Below are 24027 nucleotides of genomic sequence, written 5' to 3' on the forward strand. Positions count from 1 at the left end.
CAACATAATAAAGCGAAAGACACAAATTTCAGAACTGAGCCAAAAAATCTAACATTTATTATTAAAATTAATTAAATTAATTAAAATTAATTAATTAAAATTCCGAATTCTGTCAATTTTCATTCTAGAGCATTGAAATTTGTGGAGGTTACTAATTTTGAATTATTTATTTACTGTATCAAATTACAAAATTATAGAGCGAAAGACATAAATGTTAGAAATTTTTATTTCCAAGAGGAGCCGAAAAAAATGTGCCCTATTTGCCCCTTATACAGGTTGCCTACATCTTTTATGCAGCAAACATTTTGTTATTAGACAGATTTACACACGAAAACGCCTACAGTTTTAATTTTAGATTTAAAGTGGACTTTGCATGTTGATTTTTAATTGGAATATGAGTAAGCAAAAATACGAAATGTAAAAATCAGAACAGGAAGTTGAAACAGTTTTGATCCACTCCCCTCAGTAATGTAGATTTATAATATTAAGATTAAGATTAAGTATCTAACAGTAGCACCTAAGAAACCATTTACTTATTATTAATTATTATAGGAGTATTTGATTAATTAGATCCGCCTATATTAACACATTTTGTCTGTTGTAACTTGTAACATGCAGCTCTGGAAAAAAACAAATACTTAATGCAAGTCCAATTAAAGTAAGGTTTGAAAATTGGAACAACCTGATTTACGCTTTTTTCCTATTTTAAAGTTAATTAAACAATAATAAAATTGGCCAATTAATGAGAACATCTAATATTGACAAAATTAAAAACGACGATTCAATTTGATTTTCTTGTCGAAATTTTTCCTATAAAGGCGTCTGAATGAACAACAAAAACTCTGTTTACGGACGTTAAATTATGATTGCAACATGGCACATAATTTAGAATTTCCAATTAAGTCCAACGCTGACTAGCGCAAGACCTTAACGACGCCATAAAAACTAAATTCTTATGGAACTAGTTTTCTCAAACTGGTAATTCATCGAATTTTAAATGAGTTTTTATGTCATTTTGAGATGGTGTTCGATAATAGGCGGTATCGATTTCAAGCAGATCCATGTTCATGTGCAGTTCTTGCAATCAAATTTACTGCACTCGTCCAACATGACCGTTCACCGCACCCAAACGTAATGGTCAAATAAATAAGTGTGCACTTGTAGCTTTACCATGTTACATGTGGTTCATTAGTGCGAATTGTGTGATAAATACATCGCTGGTACTTCGTTAAGTGCCTCCCGGTCAATAATTTACCATCGAGCTGGTGACACCGTGGGGGACAATTAGTGGAAAATACACCAAAATCTCCCGACGTGTCAAATAATTTTATTTCATCGACCACGCAGGTGGTATTGGAATTTTATTATGTTGCTACCAGTGAAAAAGGCTGCAAATCGACAAAATTGTGTACTGCATAGCCTTGTTGGATGCTGTAATATGTTGTGTACCCGTATATTTTACATAGCTTCTTCACAGTAGGTTCCCATGCCTCTTCTTTACTATATGGTACACACAGTAAAACATGAACAAAGTAATTAACTGCAATAATTGCAGCAATTACGAAGTAACATTAACTGGATAAATTATTGTATTGCAATCATGTCTAGGTAAATGAGAACATTATTAGGCAAAACTTTAGCGAATTTGGAATGCAGCTTTTTCATTACTTCTTGTGTTACTTCTATTGTCTGGAGGTGGATTGTTTTTTATTGTTTCTTAAAATAAGAATGTTTTTATGTATCCACTCAATTATAGCCTTTTAAGACCTTACCTCTTTGTAATGACAATAAAATCTCATGGACTATACAAGTGGCTAAGGTGACAAACGCTTTACATTACAATGTTTTGTGACCAAGACGCTTGTATACATTTTTACACTTGCGTTTATATTGTTGCATAAATCATCTCACTTTATTTTCAAAGAAATCGAATGTAAAGACAGTTTTGATAAAAACTGGCATAACTGAAAAGCGGAAAATATGAACTGGAATCCCAAGATTTTTTTCTGTTTCTTTTAAACTGGAATTTTTGATGTTCAGTTTAGTTTCTTCAGATCATTAATCATTGCTTTTCGGTATTTTCAATACAAATTCTACATATTCTGCACTTTAAATCCGTTGTAGGCTTTATATTATTTAGATTTTTAGATTATTTCATATTTTTATTTAATTGGATTTCTTCATACTCCTTAATGGCATTGCGACTGTGAATATCCTAGATTGTTGAAATTTGCAATGAATCCTTATTTTTTTAAAATTTTTAGATCGTTTGGAAGTCCTTGAAAATCTTTAATTCTTTAGATTCATTATTTTTGGTTTATTTTTCGTCAGTGCACATGCGCTTACAATCCCAATCTTTTGATCCTTCAAATAGATATTTAGATATTTTATGTTCGATATCATTGGAATATTTAAAATTTTAATTCTACAGATTCAATTTTCAAGTACCCTAAATTAGATTATCTAAGCGAATATACAGAGGTTTTCAAACCTCTCCATTTCTTTTAGATTTTATTTACCCATTCAGTACTCAGTAAAACTGAATCTCATTGCAAATCTAGTCTATAACTTCATGCCCTCTGCTCTCATGAACGAATAAATTATGGATTTGACACCGAATGTGTTCACATAACTTTCAACAAGTAGTCGACATGTGTAAAGGTCAGTGGACAGGTGGAAGGAAGTAACGCTAGAAGATGTAAAATAGGATTCTTCGGAAGGTAGGTCGTAATGTCACACCAACTAGAAGACAAGAAGTGTAGGCAACAACACCAGTTCAACCAGAAATTAGTACGAGAAGATTAATGAAATTTAACAGTAAAAACTGCCAAATGATTCGTGTTCTTCTGATTAAAAATTTTACCACGGCCATGTAATGAGAACTCGGTCTCACCTAGAGTCTCATTACGGACTTCCGTTTTTGGATCTATCATAAATCAGTGGAATAATTAAAGCATTATTATCGTAAAGTATGCGAAAATTTATTAATCTACTCCATGAGACAATATTAAAGTTTCCTACATTACTTAAGTCTCACAATTTTTTTTTCCTTCGTCATTTCTTATTTCTCTTAAAACTGACTTCAAGGTAAAAACACAATAAAATGTCGTCTTTTAATCAGTTAACAGTTTACTAGAATCGCCCATTATATAACAATTAAGCTACTTGCTTCATCCTTTGCACACTTTAGCGCAAAAACCATGCAGCTTGATGTATTGTTATTTTCATCATCTCCGGTTAGAAAAGTAATAAATTTGTCGTAAACAACTTCGAGCACTTTTACACATTCATCATAAATAATTTATCACAAAATTAATGTTTACTTATACGGGTCACTATTTGCCAAGATCTTATCCGGAAGGTTATTTACTCAGTCGTACAGATACAAGCACGCTCACCTTGGACAAGCATATCGAAATGTTTATTTTTAATAGCAGTCATTTTTGCAAAATTCGAACTTCCTGAAACTGAAGTGAGAGCACAGGAATCGCCGTTATGACATTATTTTCAGGTTTTACAAGAAGTCACCTGCCGGAATAACCTCCACCAGTGCTCCATTGTTCTGTCATTTTGATGACTCATGAAACAAGATCTACGATATCGGATGATTTCACTGGATTATTTATGTTTTTCGCAGAAATACAAAAATTGTGAAACTGAAAACGTAATTTTGCTTGGAATTTGATTCGGCCACCTTTTGTGTAGTAGCGTCTAGACGTCCGGCGCCGGGAGCAGCGTGGCGTCGCGTCGTGAGGATGCTCTCGTGGTTTCGTTCTTTTTATATTGAAGAAAACTGAAGATATTTAGAAATAACAACACGATCTTTATTGTAGGAGACAGGTCTAGTAAATTAGAATTTTTATCAAGCTTCTTGAGTACAATTGCAATATTTAAAAAAATGCAACTGTGGAAACAGGTCTGTAATTAAATGCATTTGATCATTTGAGAATAATTATCGTACAAACCAGACCAATTAAATCTATGCATGGCACTGAATGTTACCGAAGGATTACTATGAAACCCACGCATTTCCACTATTCCAGCATTCGATTATATCCACAAGTAACCTCCATCGCAGATAAAGCTCAATTTCTGCAATTTCAAAATGTTATCGTCCACTTTGCAGTGCTAATGTTTATCAAAGGCAATAAATCGCCATTGAAGTCGAAGCGCTGTTGGCACTTACAACACTCCAAAGAAAATCGGCGGCAAAAAATAATGCCGCCACCGATACCTGCATAAACGTGACACTATGCAAATACGTCCTTTGAGTCAGTACGTTCCATCTCAGGACGAGCGTGTGTCGAATTAATTACAATTCCTAGTGATTTTTAATTGAATTAGTCTGGATGTGAGGGAAGTAAACGTGATTCCAAGGGTTGTATTCGCAATATGGAAAAGCATGCGGGCTTCAGATAGCCGCGGTAACGATATTTGCGTGTAATTAGCGGATTTTGCGTTAGCATTTCGAGCCGGTTATCGGGATAAATGGTCTTTATGCAATTCATGCATAAGCAATGAGGTTAAACCATTGATGACATGAAAAAGCGACTACGCTGCCTGTGAATTGGTATTGTTATAGCAGATTCATCTAAATTTTAGCAAGGCACTTGTTACATTATGGGGGAATGGTAAGGTGAAGACAATGGGGCGCTTAGTCGAAATACACAAACTCTGCAGTTACAGACGGACCACTTTTGGGTTGGTGCTGGGGCATATTTACTTCTTACCTTGTTTGGGAGAACGAGTAAATAAATTGGGACCAAAAAATGTTTGCAGGCCTTTAATAAAGTAAAGTCACATGGACCGAAAGCAATGGAAATGTACCAGTTTTGTCCGATATGCGATTATTCACCTCCAAAGGCATACTGTGCTTATATAAATAAAAACGAATCTTTGTGTAGGTATAGTTATAAAACGGATTTAACAAATTTACAGATATAATTATAATATACCTAAAAGATCCAATGCATTGATGAAATAAAAATCCATTGTTTAAAAAAAAAAACACAAAAATTTCTTGATCTAGGAAAATCTGAAGAATCTAGATCATGTGCTGGAAATTTGAACCAAACAAACGAATATTCAAAGTAAATCTAAATAAATGGAAGAATAACACTCAATAATTCTGAATTAATTTAACAGTTGACGGACTATCGGATAATATAAGAAAATAATATAAAGAAATTAGGATGATTTAAAGAAGGACGAAGGAATCTAAACCATCGAATTGAAGTAAATCAATTTCAAGTAATCAGTTTGGCAAATATTTTTAAAAACTGAAAAAATCTTTTGTGTTTATAAGCCAAATAACGTATATAAAAAACGAAACAATTCAACATATGAAAGATAAAAAAAGAATAAATTCAATAACTATTAAGAGTATGACGTAATTATGAGATCTTCCTGAATTTTTATCACACCAACTCGTACTTGTACTTGTGTGAGTTAAATTAAATGTTTATTTAGCAAAAAAAAATGCTCACTTTAATTCTAAATTAATTAAGGCAATATGGCAGCCTTAAAATGCAATTTTCAAGTTTACTAAACAATGACTAGCAAATATTTACTAATTTTCTGTGAAGACAAGGTACAAATTTTCGAACGTTTTTGTTCTTAAACAATGCAAACTAAAGTAGTTATTATTCTATTTCACACTTGAAGTACAAAACAAATTATTTTAGTTATAAAAAATTATTATATAAACTTAGAGGACTGTAGTTACGTCATTAATTGTTTATAAAATGATGAAGTTTCGATCTTTATTTTTCAGTAATACATTGTAATAAAGAGTGAATTTGTTTATGTGTGACTCTGTGAGCGTAGATACAAAATAAAGTTAATTATAAGAAAAGTGAACTCTTTGTAAGTATATTGAACAGCTAAGATGAATTAATTTTAATTAAATATGATGGAACAAAACTTCAAAGAATTCCACAAAATTCGATTTATATTTTTATCACAAAAAAACATTTTTTTTTGATATTTTAAGAAAACCATGATTTCAAAAATTTTAAGATTAAAGCATCCTATTTCTACTTCAGCTAATTGACAACACAACCTGTCAAGTGTCAAAATACCACTTCAATATCCAAGTTTAGCAAACAACAGTATCACTTAATCCAGATTTGAAAAACACTCAATCTAAAAATAACGGATTTACAGAAAATGCCAAAAAGAATCCTATCAGAAAGATTATAAAGTTATGATGGGATCTAATCAAATTTTTCTTCACAAACACTTAAATATGATTGTTACAAAGCGATGATGGGTTAGGAAAACTACAAAATATGTCAACAAAAGTTTCCTACATTAAATTTTAAAATGAAGACAGCTTCAGCAACGTCTTCATCATTTATTACGTGATTATTAAAGGCAATCACCTTTCCCACTGGCATTATAATCGTTTTTTGAAAATAATCCATCAAGATTCATAAAAATAAAACTGAAGCGCAGGATAGAGTTATTAAGTTCTTTGCAATCAGAAATTACAGTAATACCGTAATTGTTCCTTGCCTATTTTAAATATCCAATGATTTGTAATTTTATTCTTGTATCGAAGCACTAAAAATAGATCTCTTTTGAACATCTTTACTGTTAATTCTATAGTTCGTGGTTTTCACGTAAGTGCATTTTATTGTAAAATGCAGCTTTAGCAATTTCACTTCTATTTGTCCAGTTATCAGTCTACATCGTTAAATGTTCCTTTGTTCGTTGCACTGCAAACACTGATCCTGCTCCAGGATTAGAATCTGGCACTCTTATCTAGTAGCTGCCGCAGGCTTATGTCCTGCTGGAAACAAGGAAGCGGGATTTAGTTAATTTACGAACTTTTTGCGGTTAACACAAATGTGTTTTTCGCTATCTCCCCGTCGATTTTCCCATAAAAGCTTCAATTTAATCCCGTTCACTAAACCGAAAAGGCCATTCGAGTCTCATGTTGTATAAAGCCTTTACTCTTCCCAAAAATCATAAAACTTAATGATGGTTACTCATAAAGTCTTTTTATTAAATCAGTTTGATTTTATGTTCATAATCGAGTCGTGAAAGCGAACATCAATCTCAATCGAATTTACTGATGTTTTCTTAAATTAACACGTGTATCAGCTCACTTTTATCTGTTACCCCACCAAAAACTCTCAATAATTGCGAGTATTTATTTATAAAGAGCACCACTTATCATTCGGTTAATAATCTGGCAAAGATTCAACTATCACCATGAAGCTAAACCTGATAATCGTTTTACTGATTAAAATCTCTCTAAGGTAAACTATACATTCTTTTCGTTTAATCATCAACTTTAAAGAAACATTTGCAGCATAACTTCTGGTGAACCGATTAACAAGAAATTCCCAGAAGGTTTTCTCTGGGGTACCGCCACAGCATCATACCAAGTAGAAGGAGCATGGAACGAAGATGGTAAAGGCGAGAACAATTGGGACCACTTTACACATGAGCATCCTGAAAATGTGGCTAATAACGCCAATGGAGACGTCGCGTGTGATTCATATCACAGATACTTAGAAGATGTTGGATTACTTAAAGAGCTGGGAGTAAATTTCTATCGTTTTTCCTTGTCTTGGTCAAGAATTCTGCCTAAAGGAGATACCTCAGAGATCAACCAAGCAGGTGTTGATTACTACAATAACTTGATCACAGCTCTCCTGGATAATGGAATTGAGCCTTTTGTCACTTTGTTCCATTGGGATCTTCCTCAACCTCTTGAAGATCAAGGAGGATGGCCCAACACCGAGCTTCTGGTTGAAAAGTATGGTGACTATGCAAGAACTGCCTTCAAACTTTTTGGAGATAAAGTAAAAAACTGGATGACTTTCAACGAAGCCAAACAAACTTGCCAGTTGGGATATGGGTACGGTAGTTTTGCTCCAGGTATCCACAGCGATGGGCTTGATAGTTACAAGTGCGCACATACAGTTCTAAAATCCCACGCTCTGGCTTACCACATCTACGATGAAGAGTTCCGGAGCACTCAGAATGGAAGAGTTTCCATCGTTATAGACACTGACTGGTTTGAACCAAACAGCGACAGCGATCAAGACAAAGAAGCTGCAGAAAGAAGAATACAATTCAATGTATGGTGGTGCCAAAATTAACGAGATTTAACAACAATTTCTATTCTAGTTTGGTTGGTACGCAAACGCTATTCATCATCCCGACGGAAACTACCCTCAAGTTATGATCGAACGCATAGCCGAAAGAAGTCAAAAGGAAGGTTACTCAAAATCCAGACTTCCTGAGTTCACAGCGGAAGAAGTTGAATACATCAAAGGAACTGCCGATTTCTTCGCTCTGAATCATTACACCACCAATTTGGTAAAATGGAGTGACGATTGGGCGATCGGTGATAGTCCCAGTTTTGATGCCGACGCAAGTGTGACTATCTGGCAAGATTCCTCTTGGAACAGTTCTGCTTCTGGATGGCTTAAAATTGTTCCGTGGGGTTCAAGAAAACTTCTGAATTGGATTGACAAAACGTACAACCACCCCGAAATTGTTATTACCGAAAATGGTTTTTCAGATCATGGAGAATTAGACGATCTGGGTAGAATTAACTATTATTCTGTAAGAACGTTTAATTTATATGAAGAAGGAAGATTTAGTTTTGGTTTTAGGAATATTTGAGCAATATTCTCCAGGCTATTTTGGAGGATGGAGTTAATGTTACTGGATACACCGCGTGGAGTTTGATGGACAATTTCGAATGGCTTAGCGGATATACGTAAGTACATGTCATTGATAATCTAATCTATTGATAATGATAATAGTCATACGTTTTTCCTCTGATTGTACAAAAAAGACTCCAAAACCGTTTCTTTTTCAGGGAAAAGTTTGGTCTTTACCAAGTGGACTTTGATAATGAAAACCGAACAAGAACTGCGAAGAGCTCAGCTAAGTGGTTTAAAAACGTTGTGGCCACCGGTTGTCTGGTAGACAATTGTGAATAAGAATAATTTACATTTACTTTTCTCTCATGTATTATAGAAATGGTTTAAAATAAAAACTTAAATTTAACTTGAAAGTACTTTTTTTATTATCATCTACGAGTATAATAAAAAACTCAATAGACAGAAATCTTGCTTTATTAACTTTATTACAGTTATAAATTTATGACCACGGCTTAAATGTTTTGCCGATAAGCATTTATCTAATTAAATCAATAAATATAAACTTACCTATTATTTAAGAGAGTATAAAACTGCCAGTGTGATTCATGTAAAGCCTTTGAACACATCAAGATTAAGATTAAGATTAGAAATAATTACTAAATTTTGTGCTCGTAACGACAGTTACTGGAAGAACTGCTTCCACAATGAAAATCCTAATTCTGTGCTGTTTAATAAAGTACCACTTCCAACATCAAACTAATTTAATATACACTTATATTTTAGTTTTGCCAAGTCTCAGTATGAATTTCCTGAGAACTTCAAATTTGGTGTAGCCACGTCTGCTTACCAGATCGAAGGTGCGTGGAATGAAGATGGAAAAGGAGTGAGCGTCTGGGATCGAATCACACACACAACACCAATAGTGGCAGATAATAGTACCGGCGATATAGCCTGTGATTCGTACCACAAATGGGAGAGAGACGTGGAAATGGTGAAGGAAACTGGGGTTAACTTTTATCGTTTTTCCTTGGCCTGGACACGACTTTTTCCTGATGGTTATATAAGCCATGAAAATCCTTTAGGAGTGCAGTACTACAATAATTTGATTAACAAACTGAAAGAAAACGGCATTGACCCTGTTATTACCCTATACCATTGGGATCTTCCACAAATGTTTAGTCCCTTAGGAGGTTTGGCAAACCCAGCAATAGTCGACCTTTTCGCGAGTTATTCAAGGAGAGCCTTTGAACTGTTTGGAGATAGAGTAAAATTATGGATCACCTTCAACGAACCCAAAATTGTATGTCAAGACTTCCAAGAATTCTTAGGAAAAGCGAGCCAGCCCTATCCCAGTGGCATTATCGAATATTTGTGCACTTACCACCTATTGAAAGCACATGCCGAGGCATATCATATTTATGACAGAGAATTTAGACCGAGTCAAGAAGGCCAAATTTCAATAACTCTCAATTTCGAGTGGTCAGAACCCGCCACAGACACACCGGAAGACCAAGCAGCGGCAGAACAGAGACGCCAGTTCGAGGTAAGTACCAATAGTACCACTTCATATCAATCAATTTTACCAACAGTTCGGTTTGTACGCCAATCCCATCATCAATTTCGATTATCCCCAAATCGTCAAAGACCGGATTGCCGCCCGAAGTGCACAGGAAGGTTTTCCAGAGTCGCGTCTCCCACAATTTACTCTCGCTGAAAAGCTGAGGATTCAAGGAACTTATGACTTTTTGGGGTTGAATCATTACAGTACCTGGCTGGTTAAAGCAGTACCGGATCAGGAGATCGGCGAGCCTTCCTACAAAGCAGATACTGGAACAGAGCGCTATCAAGACGAAAGCTGGCCGAATTCTGGGTCAGACTGGAATAAAATAGTACCATGGGGGTTGCGGAAGCTCCTGCAATGGATTAAGACAACTTACAGAAATCCGATAGTTTTGATAACAGAATGTGGTTATCCTCAAAATGATTCTACCGTAAATTTGGTGGATGATCCGGAGCGAATTGATTTTCTAAAAGTATGTTTGTGAAATTGTTTTTTTTAATGATAACACACGTTTTCAGGGTTATTTTAACGCCACTTTGGAAGCGATTTATGAAGATGAAGTAAATGTAAAAGCGTTCACAGTTTGGAGCTTAATGGATAACTTTGAATGGCAACAGGGATATAAGTAAGACGTTTATTGGCAGTTGTGTGGAGTTTAACTATTTACTTTTTCGCAGAATAAAATTTGGATTATTCCACGTGGACTTTGACGACGACCAACGAACAAGAACTGCGAAAACATCAGTAGAATATTTAAAACAAGTGGTACAAACTCGTCAAGTAGATCCACCTGAAGTAGTTGTAAATAAAAAGTAAATAAAATATGAAAATTGTCTTATTGCTATGTCAACAGTAATAACTAGCATTTGAAACATAATTAAAAAATGACATTTTTATGCTTCTAAAAACTGTTTGTCGCTAGGTATATAAAAAGACTCATAAAAGTCTTATCTCACCTATAAAATGTACGAGCTATTAAAGTAATTACCGCTGTACAGCCGCTAACCACCACTCATCATTTTTAACCCTCTGCAAATTTGTAATCAGATCCAAAACTCCCTGCCGCCATTACAAATGCAACGGCAACAAATTTAGTATTGACTAGTAAAGCAACTTCTTATTACATAACTCCAATTATGCAGTAATATTTTGTTAAACATTATCAATAGTTCGTAGTAAAATTAAAACTGTCCCCCACTATCTGGGGGCAAGCCGCGACCTAATGCATCAAAATACATATTCATTTTATTAATTATTCCAATGTCGAACAGCATGTTTCATTTCCAAAAATGTATTTTGGTTGTAGTGTTGACAACTAGGTAATGTAAATTTTTATAGTTTAAATCAAAATTCTGAAAGAAAAAACAACCCTTTACAGTTCAAAAAAAACTTTTTTTTCATGAAGGTGTTGCAGTTGCAGCTGTGCAACGAAGAACCAATGCCTGAGATTTTCTCCCGACGAATCAATTCGCAACATATCAAATTACCATTTTATCCATCTAGACTGGTCAAAAATTCTTCCAGATGGTTTCACCCACCGAATCAATCAAACCGAAGTCAACAATTATAAAAATACCATCGACGCTTTATTGCTTCATCATGTCCAACCGATGGTCTCCCTCTTTTCCGGAAACCTCCCACCAATGTTCATTCCACTAGGTGGGTGGACCAACCCAACAATGGTATCATACTTTGCGCATTATTCCAGAACCGTATTTAAAATTTTTGGAGAGCGAGTTAAGACATGGGTGACTTTTTTTGAACCGCGGGGTATTTGCAACTCGTTCCAGGGATTAAAGGGGGATGAGTTTCCTTCTGGTACTGGTGAATATGCGTGTGCTTACAATATTTTGAAAGCTCACGCTGCAGCTTATCATATTTACGACAAGGAGTTTAGAATCGTTCAAAAAGGTTCCTTCCGGAAGTGTTATTTCTTGTAAATTAATTAAGTTTCAGGTAGAATATCCATCACACTTGATTTGGAGTGGATGCTACCTGAAGATGTGAGCAATCTTCGTCATGTCCGTGCAGCTGAACAGAGAATGCAGTTTCAAGTGAATATCCAACAGAATTTAAAAAGTAGTTCTGACTCTACTATTTTAGCTTGGTTTGTATGCCAATCCCATATTAAATTTTGGATATTCTCCAAAAGTGGTGAACCGTGTTGCCAAAAAAAGTAAAATTGAAGGATTTGCTAACTCGCGACTGCCAGAATTTAGTTACGGCGAGAAATTACAGATCAGTGGGGCTTTCGATTTTATGCAGATCAGTTATAAAGGCAGTTTTTTGATAAAGGAGGATCAAAATGGCAGTCACGGAAAACCTACTGTGAATGCGGATTCTGGGGGGAAAATACAGAAGAAAGTGACGTGGACAAAAGAAAAAAGGTTATTATCAATATTTTCAGGCAACTTTTTTCGTAACGCTAATTTTTTATAGTGAGGCTCTTTCTGGACTTTTGCTTCAATGGGTTCAAATGAACTACCAAGACGCTGAAGTAGTAATACGATCTGACAACTGTTATTTTTGAAATTTTAGTTGTTGAAATTGAGAATTATTATTTAGTTACATAATTGCAAGTAATTAGTTTATAATTATTTCTAGAATAACAAAAAAATATATATTTGGCGTTTCAATAGTGACGAGATGCCCTTAAATTGTAATAACCGTAAAAAAAAAACAAAAGAATTTATTAACTTCTGCATATAAACCTGCAGAATTCATATAATTTACAGCATATCAAAAAATCTGAAAAGTTCAAAGAATTTAAATATATTCAAAACAATACAAAGCATTTATGAAAAATGTACAAAATTCTCAAAAATATCAGAAATAAATAATTTACAAAGTGTAGAATTTATCAAACATAAAACAATCCGGAGAATTGAAACAATCTGAAATATTGTTAAGACCTAAAAACGCAAGAAATGGTACACAGTAATCTAAAAAATAGGAGTAGAAAGAAGATCAGAAACGTTCAAAATAAAAAATATAAAATAATCTGAGCACAATTTAAGAAGAATGTAAAAAATAAAAAGAAATGGTTCACATGTGCTAAAAAAAGCTAAAATCTATTAAATTATTAAAAGAATTTAAAAATGAACGAAGATACGGATCGAATGAATCTAAGTAAAGTAAAAAATTAAAGTTTAAAATCTACAAATTTTTTATCAAACTTATTCTTTTGAAAAAAAATTCCTGCATTACACAAAACAATAAAATTTCATAAATCTCCATTTATCAATTCACATTTATAGAACGTTTATATTTATTATTCTTTAATCACTTCAGTTGCAATATTAAATATTTTTAAACAAAAAATCCAATTAAATAAAAAAAAGTTTAATCTTTGCAAATGTTTTCATTCTTGTCCAATCACCAGTAGAATTATCAACGAGTAATTTCCTGTGGCGTAGATGATTGCCAAACATAGAAAATTTAATGGTGTCACCTAGGGCAATCATAGACAAAAATTGTCTTAGTCCTTGACTTATCACACGAAGATAAAATTATTGCAAGTCAATACTGTCCGGTAAATGTGTTGTGGCTATTACTGCCTTCAATCTCGACAGAAAATCGAATAATTTGTTATAGCGTAATAACCAACCTACTAATGAAAAGCTAATTTATTCAATAATTCACTTAAATTATTGTCAAAGTTTTTGTTTAAAGGTTAACGAAGGTCTAGTCTATTAATTTTAACGGAATGTTAAAACTAAACATTAACATTTAAATTAATAACTTGTATAATTGGGTAGTAATTTCGTACAGACACAGACTTTTCAATCATGTTTCATTTTATTGTCGATGCAATTATCGAAACAAAGTTGACTACCCTTTTGTTAATTAAGTGTGCAGCCCACTTCATAGCGGATTCAACAACGGGAATTTATGAGCACCTCTGACAAGCGTAGCGAATAATGCTCCACAGAAATAGACTTTTATAATGACAATAAATGAAGAAAAGTCATTACAGAACTACTGCAAATAACGAAAACTGAAAGGACTTTTATAGTTCCTGCTATTGACTTAGCGGGTAACGATTCCAAATTATTTAATTTGTCCGATTGTTGAATAACAATACTGCAGTGAATGGACTCCTGTATCAGCAAATAATGTAAACATATTGATAAACGATGGACTGTCGTCTTGCTGCAGACTATAGTACAGTGCAAACCAGCTGGCAAGTGGTTCGCAATGGTAAAATCAAAATTTGTCAAATTATTCTTAATTTTAGCCAGGTACTGACCTTGGGTTAAAAAATTTCGATAATTCTCTAACAATTGCAGTTTGACCGAGACTTTGTCACACAAATTTCCGCCAGACTTTCTCTTTGGTGTTGCCACATCCGCTTATCAAATTGAAGGGGCATGGGACGAAGATGGTAAAGGTCCCAGTATCTGGGATACCGCCACCAACAATCGCTCATTTCTTATCGACGATGGGAGTAATGGAAACATAGCTTGTGATTCTTACAATAAATGGGAGGAGGATATAAAGATGATAAAATATTTAGGAGTCGATTTTTATCGCTTCTCTATATCGTGGCCAAGAATCTTTCCAGATGGTTACATTACTAGAGTAAACCAAGCAGGAGTCGATTATTACAGTAAAATAATCGACTCTTTATTAAAAAATAAGATTCAGCCTGTCGTCACTTTGTACCATTGGGACTTACCGAAAATTTTCGGTCCGGTAGGAGGATGGACGAATAGAATGATTGTCCCGCACTTTGCAAGTTACGCGAGAAAAATCTTTGAACTGTTTGGGGACAGAGTCAAAACGTGGATTACCATCAACGAGCCACGAATAATTTGTCAGATATATAAAGGAACAGTTGGAGAAGTCACTGACCATTTTCCCCTTGGAATAGCTGAGTATTTATGTGCCCATCATCTCCTTTTAGCTCATGCCGAAGCCTACCACATTTACGACAAAGAGTTCAGAGACAAGCAAGCCGGTTCGTACAATTTTTGACAATTTCATACCGACACTATTTTACAGGGAAAATTGCGATTACTCTCGACATGACGTGGTGGAGTCCCGAAAATCCCAACAACTCCAGAGAAGTTGAACTAGCCGAGCAAAACATGCAGTTCGATGTAAAGTCCACACAGTACCAAATTTTTTCTACAGAATGTTCCAGGTCGGACTCTACGCAAATCCCATTTACAATTACGATTATCCTAAAACCGTGATTGCTCGAGTGGCTGAAAGAAGCAGACTGGAAGGATTTCCAGAGTCTCGCCTTCCGAAATTCACTTACTTGGAAAAGAACCGAATTAAAGGAACGTACGATTTTTTAGGAATCAACCACTATTTTAACCTAATGGTACGACATATTGAAGAGCCATCGGTAACAAAACCGAGCACAGAAATCGATGGCGGTGGAAAAAGGTTTATTCATCCCGAGTGGAGCCCAACAGGATTAGACATCTTCAAAGTACAGAATTTACACTTACCTTGATGTTAATCTTAGCTAATAATAAATTTTATGATTAGGTTATGCCAGGTAGTCTGCGAAACCTCTTAAACTGGGTTAAGAAAACATATCATAATCCGAAGATACTGATCACGGAGAATGGTTATGCGGACGATCATGAAATTTTCGAAGACGATGGGAGAATCTATTACTACCAAGTAAAATTTGATTGGTACAAATAACTGTTAAAATTACTTTTTAGCAATATCTGAATGCAACTCTTCAAGCGATTGTGGAAGACGGCGTCGATGTGAAAGCGTACACCGCTTGGTCTCTTATGGACAATTTTGAGTGGAATTTTGGCTATCGGTACTTGACTACTATGGTCCTGCTAGTTTCATAAATTTATTTTCAGGATCAAATTTGGATTATACCACGTAAATTTTACAGACCCCCAACGAACCAGAACACCGAAAAAATCCGTGGATTATTTCAAGAATGTCATAAAAGCTAGAACTGTCTTGTAGTTATTAACACAATCATTTAACCTACATCTATTTCCAAAAACTAGACCAAAATAATCTGACTTAGATAATAACAATAAAGCAATAAGCGTATTTTCTTGTGCGAATTTTAACGATAAGATTAACATAATCTTCACCACTATAAGAAGTGGATTATACCAACTATAAACCACAATTTCACACAATGTTGACCTTACCTTATATCCTTTTGTTTAGCACACTAAGGTAAAAACCCGAAATTGTGACAAATTTTACAAAAATCATTCCAGAGTGACCAACTCCCTCGAATGGAGATTTCCTGATTCTTTTAAATTTGGGGTAGCCACTGCCGCTTTCCAGATAGAAGGAGGTTGGAACGCTGACGGAAAAGGAGCCAGTATTTGGGACGTATTGGGACACAATCGCTCTATTCTCATTGATGACCAAAGTAATGGTGACGTGGCTTGCGATTCCTACCATCGATGGGAAGAAGACGTTCAAATGGTCAAAAATTTAGGTGTTGATTGTTACCGATTTTCTCTTGCGTGGACTAGAATTTTTTCTGATGGCACCACAAAAAACGTGAACCAGCCAGGGGTGGATTACTACAATAATTTAATAAATAAATTACTTGAAAATAATATCGAGCCGGTGGTAACCCTCTTTCATTGGGATTTACCGCAGAAATTTAGTGCGTTGGGAGGATGGACTAATCCAATGGTGGTGGAGCACTTTGCGAATTATGCTAGGAAAGCGTTCGAGCTCTTTGGAGATAGGGTGAAGTTGTGGATAACCATCAACGAGCCAAGACTCATATGCCAGGAGTTTAAAGGGTTAGTTGGAGATGTTACTCCAGATTTTCCTCTTGGTATTGCTGAGTACTTGTGTGCTCATAACGTTCTTAAAGCGCACGCAGAAGCGTACCATATTTACGACCGGGAGTTTAGACACCAACAAAGAGGTTTCTGTCATTTGAGACGCAATAGAACACTCAACTTTTGTTTTTGAAGGTAGAATATCTATAACTCTCGACATTACATGGACAGAACCAGAAAATGTAAGCAATCCTGAAGACGTCAGAGCCGCGGATCAGAACGTACAGTTCGAGGTTTGTTGAAATTGACAGAAGTAAATATCTTCGGTATTTTTACGTTTTAGTTTGGCATTTACGCCAATCCGATCCTTAATTTTGATTACCCAAAAGTCTTAAGAGACAGAGTGGCTGAAAGAAGTAGATTAGAAAATTTTGATCAATCTCGTCTACCAAAATTCACTTTGGCTGAAAAATTAAGAATTAAAGGAACATACGATTTTATAGGAATCAATCATTATGTAACCATGTATGGTAAAGCTAGCGTGGAGCCGCCTGTAACAACACCAGACATTGAGTTAGATGCCGCAGGAGAAAGATATCGTGACCCTACTTGGATCGGATGTGCTGCTGACTGGATTAAAGTAATCATATAAACAGCATTTACAATAAATATAATTGACTGCTAATTACTGTTATAGGTAGTGCCATGGGGTTTAAGGCGTCTCCTCACGTGGATTAAAACCACTTATCATAATCCTGAAATCATGATTACTGAAAATGGATATGCAGACGCGGGAGATCTATTTGAAGATGATGGACGTATTGATTACTTGAGAGTATTGGTAATTTTCTGTCAGTACTAAGTACTCACAAAAACTTTGTAGGAATATTTCAACGCAACTTTACAAGCTATTCTTGAAGATGGTGTTAACGTGACGAGATTCATGGTTTGGAGCTTGATGGATAACATGGAATGGAAATATGGATACACGTACGATTTACCTGAAACTCGTATTTTGTTTTAAAAGTACCATTTTAGACTTAAATTTGGTTTATATCATGTCAATTTTACTGATGCTAACAGGACTCGTACACCTAAAAAGTCAGTGGAGTACTTTAAAAATGTTACAAGGACGAGAACTGTTCTTTAAAGGGGGCGAAAAAAAAAGAACGAAAGAAGATTTTAATCTGATATCTTGTACTTATAATAACAGTAATAAAAAATTGTTCAAAAATCGTGACTTTTTTTGCTTACTTTAATTAGTGGTTGCTGAGAAATTAAAAATTTTGAAAGACTGAGTCGAAATGTAGAAGATTTTAGATTTTTTGGGGATCTTATATCTCCGTAGCTAACACAAACAGTGATAAATTTTGCACTCTTGTAGATTTCGAAACGTTCCGTGTTTTATGGAATCCTTAGGTAATAAACTTCATGTCGACGATCCAAGATAGTTGTTGCTGAGTGATATAAAGTAACAATTTTATCATTAGATTTAATCCTACATGATAATATATGATTGAACATTCCGATTAATAGGATCAGTTCTTTAATAAATAATCGCAGCTATGATTCACACCTGAATTATAAAACAGCTGATCTCGATGAATCACAAATTTCATCACATTATTTTATAAATTTTTTGTTCTCAAATTGGCAGAAAAAAATCTTTACAAAAAATCGTTTCCCCGACTTTCTGGATCGGCATATGGTTTCGTACCTTTTCGGATTTTGAGTTGATTTTTCAATTCGGACCGCTTTTAATTTGGTACAACCACAAAAAAATTGAAATCGCGTTTAAATTCTACAACTGAATTTTAAAACCTGCAGTTTCTGAACAGTTTGAAGGGTAATTTTGGTCTTGATATTACTTTACAAAGAATTTCATTACGAATTCAAAACTGTCCTGTTTAGAACGTTGCCTGGAAGAAGAAACTGGTGCAAAAAGAAGAAAAGATCGTTCAAGGAAAAGATGGCTGGAAGAGACAAAGAGAGACTTAACAAGTACTGAAACCATTATAAAAAATTGAAGAAAAATTGCGATGAATCAATTTTGTAATTTTTTAACTATATTAGGAATAAAACAGGCGACTCCCTCGATATACAAACAAAAAAACACTTTTATCAGCAAGCAAAATGTTAACTCCAGATTTTGAATACTCGACCTTCATAAATTCATAAATAAATAAAAAATATTTACCTTTATGACCAACGTGTTATCTTTGAGAAGGATTACATTTTATATCTATAACTCGTATTATTGTCACATAATTTTTACGACAGCGCAAATTGGTTCAAATAAGTTCATAGAATCAATCAAGTAAAAATTATAACATGTTGGCACTAAAACTAGCAGTCTTAAACCTCTGTTTAATTATTGGGTAAGTTTGCTTTTTTAACAGCTCTTTTTAATGACTTCTTTTAGTTTGTGCCAAAGTCAGGAATGGGAATTTCCTGACGACTTCAAATTCGGTGTAGCTACTTCAGCTTACCAAATTGAAGGTGCATGGAACGAAGATGGCAAAACTGTCAGCGTATGGGACAGAATAGTTCACAGTACTCCTGACTTCATTGTTGATAAGAGTAACGGTGATATTGCCTGTGACTCGTACCACAAACTGGAAGAAGATGTCGCTATGCTCAAAGAACTAGGAGTCAAATACTACCGATTTTCCATAGCATGGACTAGAATTCTATCCGGAGCTTACACAACCGAAGTAAACCCAAAAGGAGTTGCATACTACAAAAATCTGATCCAAGCTCTGAAAGAAAACGAAATAGAACCTGTCGTAACGTTGTACCACTGGGACATGCCCCAAAAAATCAGTGTTCTTGGAGGTTTCGCCAACACCGCCTGGGTCGACTTTTTCACAAACTACGCAAGAACTGTTTTTGAACAATTCGGTGATGATGTTAAACTATGGATCACTTTCAACGAACCCAATATCATCTGTCATTACTTCAACAGTGTGTTAGGGGCGGTTCAACCGGACTACCCAAATGGAGTCGTAGAGTATCTGTGCTCGTACCATCTTCTCAAAGCGCACGCCGAAACATACCATTTGTACGACAGAGAGTTCAAACAAAGGCAACAAGGGAAAGTTGGGATAACTTTGAACTTTGAATGGTCAGAACCAGCGACGAATGAGGCCAATGATGTTGAAGCGGCGGAAAGACGGCGACAATTTGATGTGATTACCCTAATTTATCGCGAGTATTTTCCTAACTGAATAATTTTAGTTTGGACTGTTTGCCAACCCAATCATCAACTTTGACTACCCAAAAGTCGTCAAAGATCGAGTGGCGGCTAGAAGTAGACTCGAGCAGTTTCCAAAGTCGCGTCTAAAGCGCTTTACTCTCGCGGAAAAACTGCAAATTAGAGGAACCTACGACTTTTTGGGTTTGAATCACTACACGACTTGGAAAGTGGCTGATAAAGAAGAAGATTCAACTTCAAATTTTGGTTTCTATATCGATACGAGGGTCAACAGGACACAAGACCCAGAGTGGGAAGACACAGGAGTGAGCGATAATAAGGTAGATCTTTGATAATATTAGTTCCAAATTTATCCGATGATTTTAAGGTTGTACCGTCTGGGCTACGAAGCGCTTTGAATTGGATAAAGACCACTTATGGAAATCCGGAAATTTTCATCACGGAATGCGGTCATTCTGATACCACCGGAACTTTGCAAGATGAAAGACGAGCAAACTTTTACAAAGTAAGTATCGAATTCGATTTATTTTACACTGATTTGGATAATAGGAGTACCTAAATGCGACCCTGGAAGCGATTCGGCTTGATGGTGTCAATGTAAAGGCGTTCATGGCGTGGAGTTTGATGGATAATTTTGAATGGAACAAAGGCTACACGTAAGATATTAGTTCCTTTTAAGCCAAGTTGAATAAAAAATGAGTTTTAGGGTTAAATTTGGTCTTTACCACGTCGATTTTGAAAGCCCTAACAGAACAAGAACTCTTAAAGATTCCGGAAACTATTATAAGAGGATTATTGCTACAAGAAAGTTGGAATAGGTTAGTGTCTATCCTAAAAAAATGTAATTGTAGTGGTGGCTTTTTTTATTTTAAATAAAAAATTGTGTTTCGTGTTGACAATAATTCTTATCAATTTATAATTAATTGTCGAAATCCAAAGCTTAAATTGATAAAGAAGCCCTTGTGCAGACAAAACCGTGCGTTCACAAAAATTTTAAAACCTATTAAAATCCATAAAGCTAGTGTACTCTTTACCTATTATCGTCAAAAAAAATTCAAAGCAATCTCTGTGCTATAATTTTAATTCTAATTATATCACGTGTATACTTAATGTGTAATAAAACCATCTCAATAAACTCTAATCCTTTATAATTTATGTGATCATGTTTGTTATCCCTTACTATTGTCGTAAAAAATAGATTATGTAGTAAAGCAATTATTTAAACTTTTACATCAACTTTGAACCATTATTTGTTGAAATGAATGTGATAACGGTCACCTTGCTCTGTGTCCTTGCCAGGTAACTTCTTCAGATTCCCAATAACTTTAATAAAAATCCAAATTTAGAGTATCATCGGGCAACTGGGAATTCCCCTCCGACTTCAAATTCGGATCCGCAACTTCTGCATATCAGGTTGAAGGAGGATGGAATGCCGATGGAAAAGGACTTAGTGTCTGGGACACTCTAACCAACAATAATCCGGACTTTACAGCAGATAACTCGACAGGAAATGACGCGTGTAAATCGTATTACAAATGGCGAGAGGACGTACAAATGCTCAAAAACTTAAGTGTTGATTATTACCGGTTTTCTTTGTCTTGGACGCGAATATTCCCCAATGGATTTGCAACGAAGCCTAATGAGAAAGGAGTGGAGTACTACAACAATCTAATAAACGAACTAAAAGCGAATGACATCGACCCTGTTGTTACACTATTTCACTGGGACTCTCCGGAAATGTTTAAAGCCCTTGGAGGATTCTACACTCCAACATTTATTAATTTGTTTGTCAATTATGCAGAAACAGCATTCGAGTTGTTTGGGGACAGAGTTAAAACATGGATTACTTTCAATGAGCCCAAAGTAGTGTGTCAAGATTATAGTGAACTCATGGGGCACATCAACGAGGTGTATCCAAATGGCGTTATCGAGTACCTCTGTTCAGACACTCTTATCAGAGCACACGTAAAAACCTATCATTTATACAACGCCAAATTCCGGCGCACCCAAAAAGGTAATTTGAACCAAAATAAAAACACCACACTTATTTCAATATTTTAGGTAAAATTGGAATAACTCTCAACTTTGAATGGTCCGAACCTGCGAGTGATAGTCCTGACGACATCCGCGCCGCCGAGCAAAGAAGACAGTTTGAGGTTCGTTCAGTTTATACAGAGTGTGTCGTAAGTCGCGGATAAACTTAACGAATTCATAAAAGCCGGTCTTAAAAAAGCATAAAAACGTGGTTTTTGTTCTTATATCAGTTTCACTTCTTAAGATAGAAGCAGTTGTAACAAGCAGATAAATACATTTTTATTAGGAAATTCAGCAAAATTTTAAAGAAAGCTGTAACCACAATAATGAAGTTTTAAAGCATTTTCAACGAATGCAACCAATTTTAATAATCAAAACGTCATTAGTATTGGGTATTGAAAGTGTTAAATTTGAAAAAAAAGTGGTGTGTACAACATGGCAACACCGTATAATCACATCGTTGTTAAAAACATATGAAACTACGAAAACTGCAAAATTTGATTAACAATAGTCAATGAAATTGACTTTTGTTAACTTTTCATTTTCTTGTTTGCATACATTCACATGGCAGAATTTTCTGCAAACCAGTCTTGTGCTTGGGAAGTGCGATGGAAATCATGAAACATATTTTATTAATTCGGAATTCAAAAATGCAAGTTACGAAGTAACAAGATTCATTAAAATCAATCTTTATAGGTACACAGGTAGTAACAGTGTTGCCAAATTAGCTCACTAATACTACTCAATATCTCAAGAAACATACTATTTACAAAAATACTTTTTTTATATTTAACTTTCCAAACATGGTGGTTGAGAGTTTATCCGCGACTTACGACACACCCTGTATAAAACCCATAAATAACTCGTCTTTTAGTTCGGATTATACGCGAATCCTATAGTCTTCGGTGATTACCCGGAAATTGTAATTAATCGCGTCGCTGCTAGAAGTTTGGCTGAAAATTTTCCTCAATCTCGCCTCCCCAAGTTTACTTTACTCGAAAAACTCAGGAACCGAGGCACGTTCGACTTTATCGGGCTTAATCATTACAACACTTGGCTAATAAATGCCACAGAAGACGATCCAATTGGTAAACCAAGTGTTCAGTTGGATATTGGGACGAATCGACACCACGTTGAGGGGGTGGCCGAAACGGAATGGGACGGAAAAGTAATATCGAAGTAAATTAAGAAAGAAAAGTTAGTTTTTTGGTTCACAGGTCGTCCCTTGGGGAATAAGACACAGCTTAAAATGGATTAAAAATACTTACAATGACCCAGAGATTATTATAACTGAATGTGGGTACCCTGACAAAACTGGGACGTTGGAAGATGATCGAAGAATTGACTTTTTCCGGGTAATTTTTACGTCTTTTTGATTAGATTTTCAAATTTAATTTATTACAGAAATATTTGAATGCCACCCTTGAAGCTATATTCGAAGATAAAGTTAAAGTAAGAGGTTTTACAGCTTGGAGCTTGATGGACAATTTCGAATGGGGTCAAGGCTACACGTACGGTTTTTTTCGTAACTACGACAGTTAATTACTGTAGACATTTTCAGAGTCAAATTTGGTCTCTATCAGGTGGATTTTACTAGTGATGACAGAACAAGAACTCCCAAGAAATCTGCAGCATATTTTAGGAACGTTATAGAAACGCGAAGAATTGAATAAACTTGAACTTTATTTTACGATTGTTATCTACCGTCAAAAGCAATAAAACTCAATGCATTGAATAAATTTCTAAGTCAGAAAATAGTGTTTTACTTAAGACATGCATTGAAGTACGCGGCGCTAAGTGTCGAGTCAAGTGGAGGTACTTTCTTAAAGAGCAAAAGTGTCGCTCATTTAC

At 35.1% G+C, this 24027-nt stretch overlaps 7 protein-coding genes across 7 annotated transcripts; all 7 read left to right on the top strand.

Annotated features, from left to right (window-relative positions):
- Positions 1 to 5776: 5776 nt before the first annotated feature.
- Positions 5777 to 9040, top strand: LOC148181375 (myrosinase 1-like). Its single transcript, XM_088031982.1, has 6 exons — positions 5777 to 5865; positions 7169 to 7265; positions 7319 to 8093; positions 8143 to 8583; positions 8634 to 8740; positions 8843 to 9040. Exons 2-6 carry the CDS (start codon positions 7219 to 7221, stop codon positions 8964 to 8966), a joined length of 1494 nt encoding a protein of 497 aa, XP_087888108.1. The 5' UTR covers positions 5777 to 5865; positions 7169 to 7218; the 3' UTR covers positions 8967 to 9040.
- Positions 9041 to 9246: 206 nt separating this feature from the next.
- On the top strand, positions 9247 to 11051 carry LOC148181376 (myrosinase 1-like). The gene is made up of 6 exons (XM_088049767.1): positions 9247 to 9363; positions 9411 to 10170; positions 10217 to 10660; positions 10707 to 10813; positions 10866 to 11000; positions 11042 to 11051. Exons 1-6 carry the CDS (start codon positions 9332 to 9334, stop codon positions 11049 to 11051), a joined length of 1488 nt encoding a protein of 495 aa, XP_087905893.1. The 5' UTR covers positions 9247 to 9331.
- A 336-nt stretch (positions 11052 to 11387) lies between these two features.
- On the top strand, positions 11388 to 13037 carry LOC148181377 (cytosolic beta-glucosidase-like). The gene is made up of 5 exons (XM_088041422.1): positions 11388 to 11507; positions 11603 to 12099; positions 12145 to 12242; positions 12292 to 12575; positions 12628 to 13037. The coding sequence occupies exons 1-5, from the start codon at positions 11449 to 11451 to the stop codon at positions 12716 to 12718; spliced, it is 1029 nt and encodes a 342-aa protein (XP_087897548.1). The 5' UTR covers positions 11388 to 11448; the 3' UTR covers positions 12719 to 13037.
- A 1298-nt stretch (positions 13038 to 14335) lies between these two features.
- On the top strand, positions 14336 to 16227 carry LOC148181378 (myrosinase 1-like). Its single transcript, XM_088034831.1, has 7 exons — positions 14336 to 14429; positions 14478 to 15148; positions 15193 to 15290; positions 15335 to 15631; positions 15691 to 15828; positions 15873 to 15979; positions 16026 to 16227. The coding sequence occupies exons 1-7, from the start codon at positions 14386 to 14388 to the stop codon at positions 16135 to 16137; spliced, it is 1467 nt and encodes a 488-aa protein (XP_087890957.1). The 5' UTR covers positions 14336 to 14385; the 3' UTR covers positions 16138 to 16227.
- Positions 16228 to 16318: 91 nt separating this feature from the next.
- LOC148181379 (myrosinase 1-like) lies at positions 16319 to 18078 on the top strand. Its single transcript, XM_088049779.1, has 7 exons — positions 16319 to 16359; positions 16404 to 17074; positions 17124 to 17221; positions 17272 to 17568; positions 17626 to 17763; positions 17812 to 17918; positions 17967 to 18078. The coding sequence occupies exons 1-7, from the start codon at positions 16319 to 16321 to the stop codon at positions 18076 to 18078; spliced, it is 1464 nt and encodes a 487-aa protein (XP_087905905.1).
- A 1107-nt stretch (positions 18079 to 19185) lies between these two features.
- On the top strand, positions 19186 to 21104 carry LOC148181380 (myrosinase 1-like). The gene is made up of 6 exons (XM_088038542.1): positions 19186 to 19306; positions 19351 to 20116; positions 20166 to 20462; positions 20510 to 20647; positions 20692 to 20798; positions 20849 to 21104. Exons 1-6 carry the CDS (start codon positions 19260 to 19262, stop codon positions 20958 to 20960), a joined length of 1467 nt encoding a protein of 488 aa, XP_087894668.1. The 5' UTR covers positions 19186 to 19259; the 3' UTR covers positions 20961 to 21104.
- Positions 21105 to 21400: 296 nt separating this feature from the next.
- Positions 21401 to 23849, top strand: LOC148181381 (myrosinase 1-like). The gene is made up of 7 exons (XM_088049789.1): positions 21401 to 21441; positions 21489 to 22156; positions 22204 to 22298; positions 23051 to 23344; positions 23394 to 23531; positions 23581 to 23687; positions 23738 to 23849. Exons 1-7 carry the CDS (start codon positions 21401 to 21403, stop codon positions 23847 to 23849), a joined length of 1455 nt encoding a protein of 484 aa, XP_087905915.1.
- The last annotated feature ends 178 nt before the right edge of the window (positions 23850 to 24027 follow it).

The sequence above is a fragment of the Gnatocerus cornutus genome, chromosome 1 (assembly GCF_029298725.1).
Source record: "Gnatocerus cornutus isolate USDA-ARS CGAHR chromosome 1, icGnaCorn1.1, whole genome shotgun sequence".
Classification (NCBI taxonomy): Eukaryota; Metazoa; Arthropoda; class Insecta; order Coleoptera; family Tenebrionidae; genus Gnatocerus; species Gnatocerus cornutus.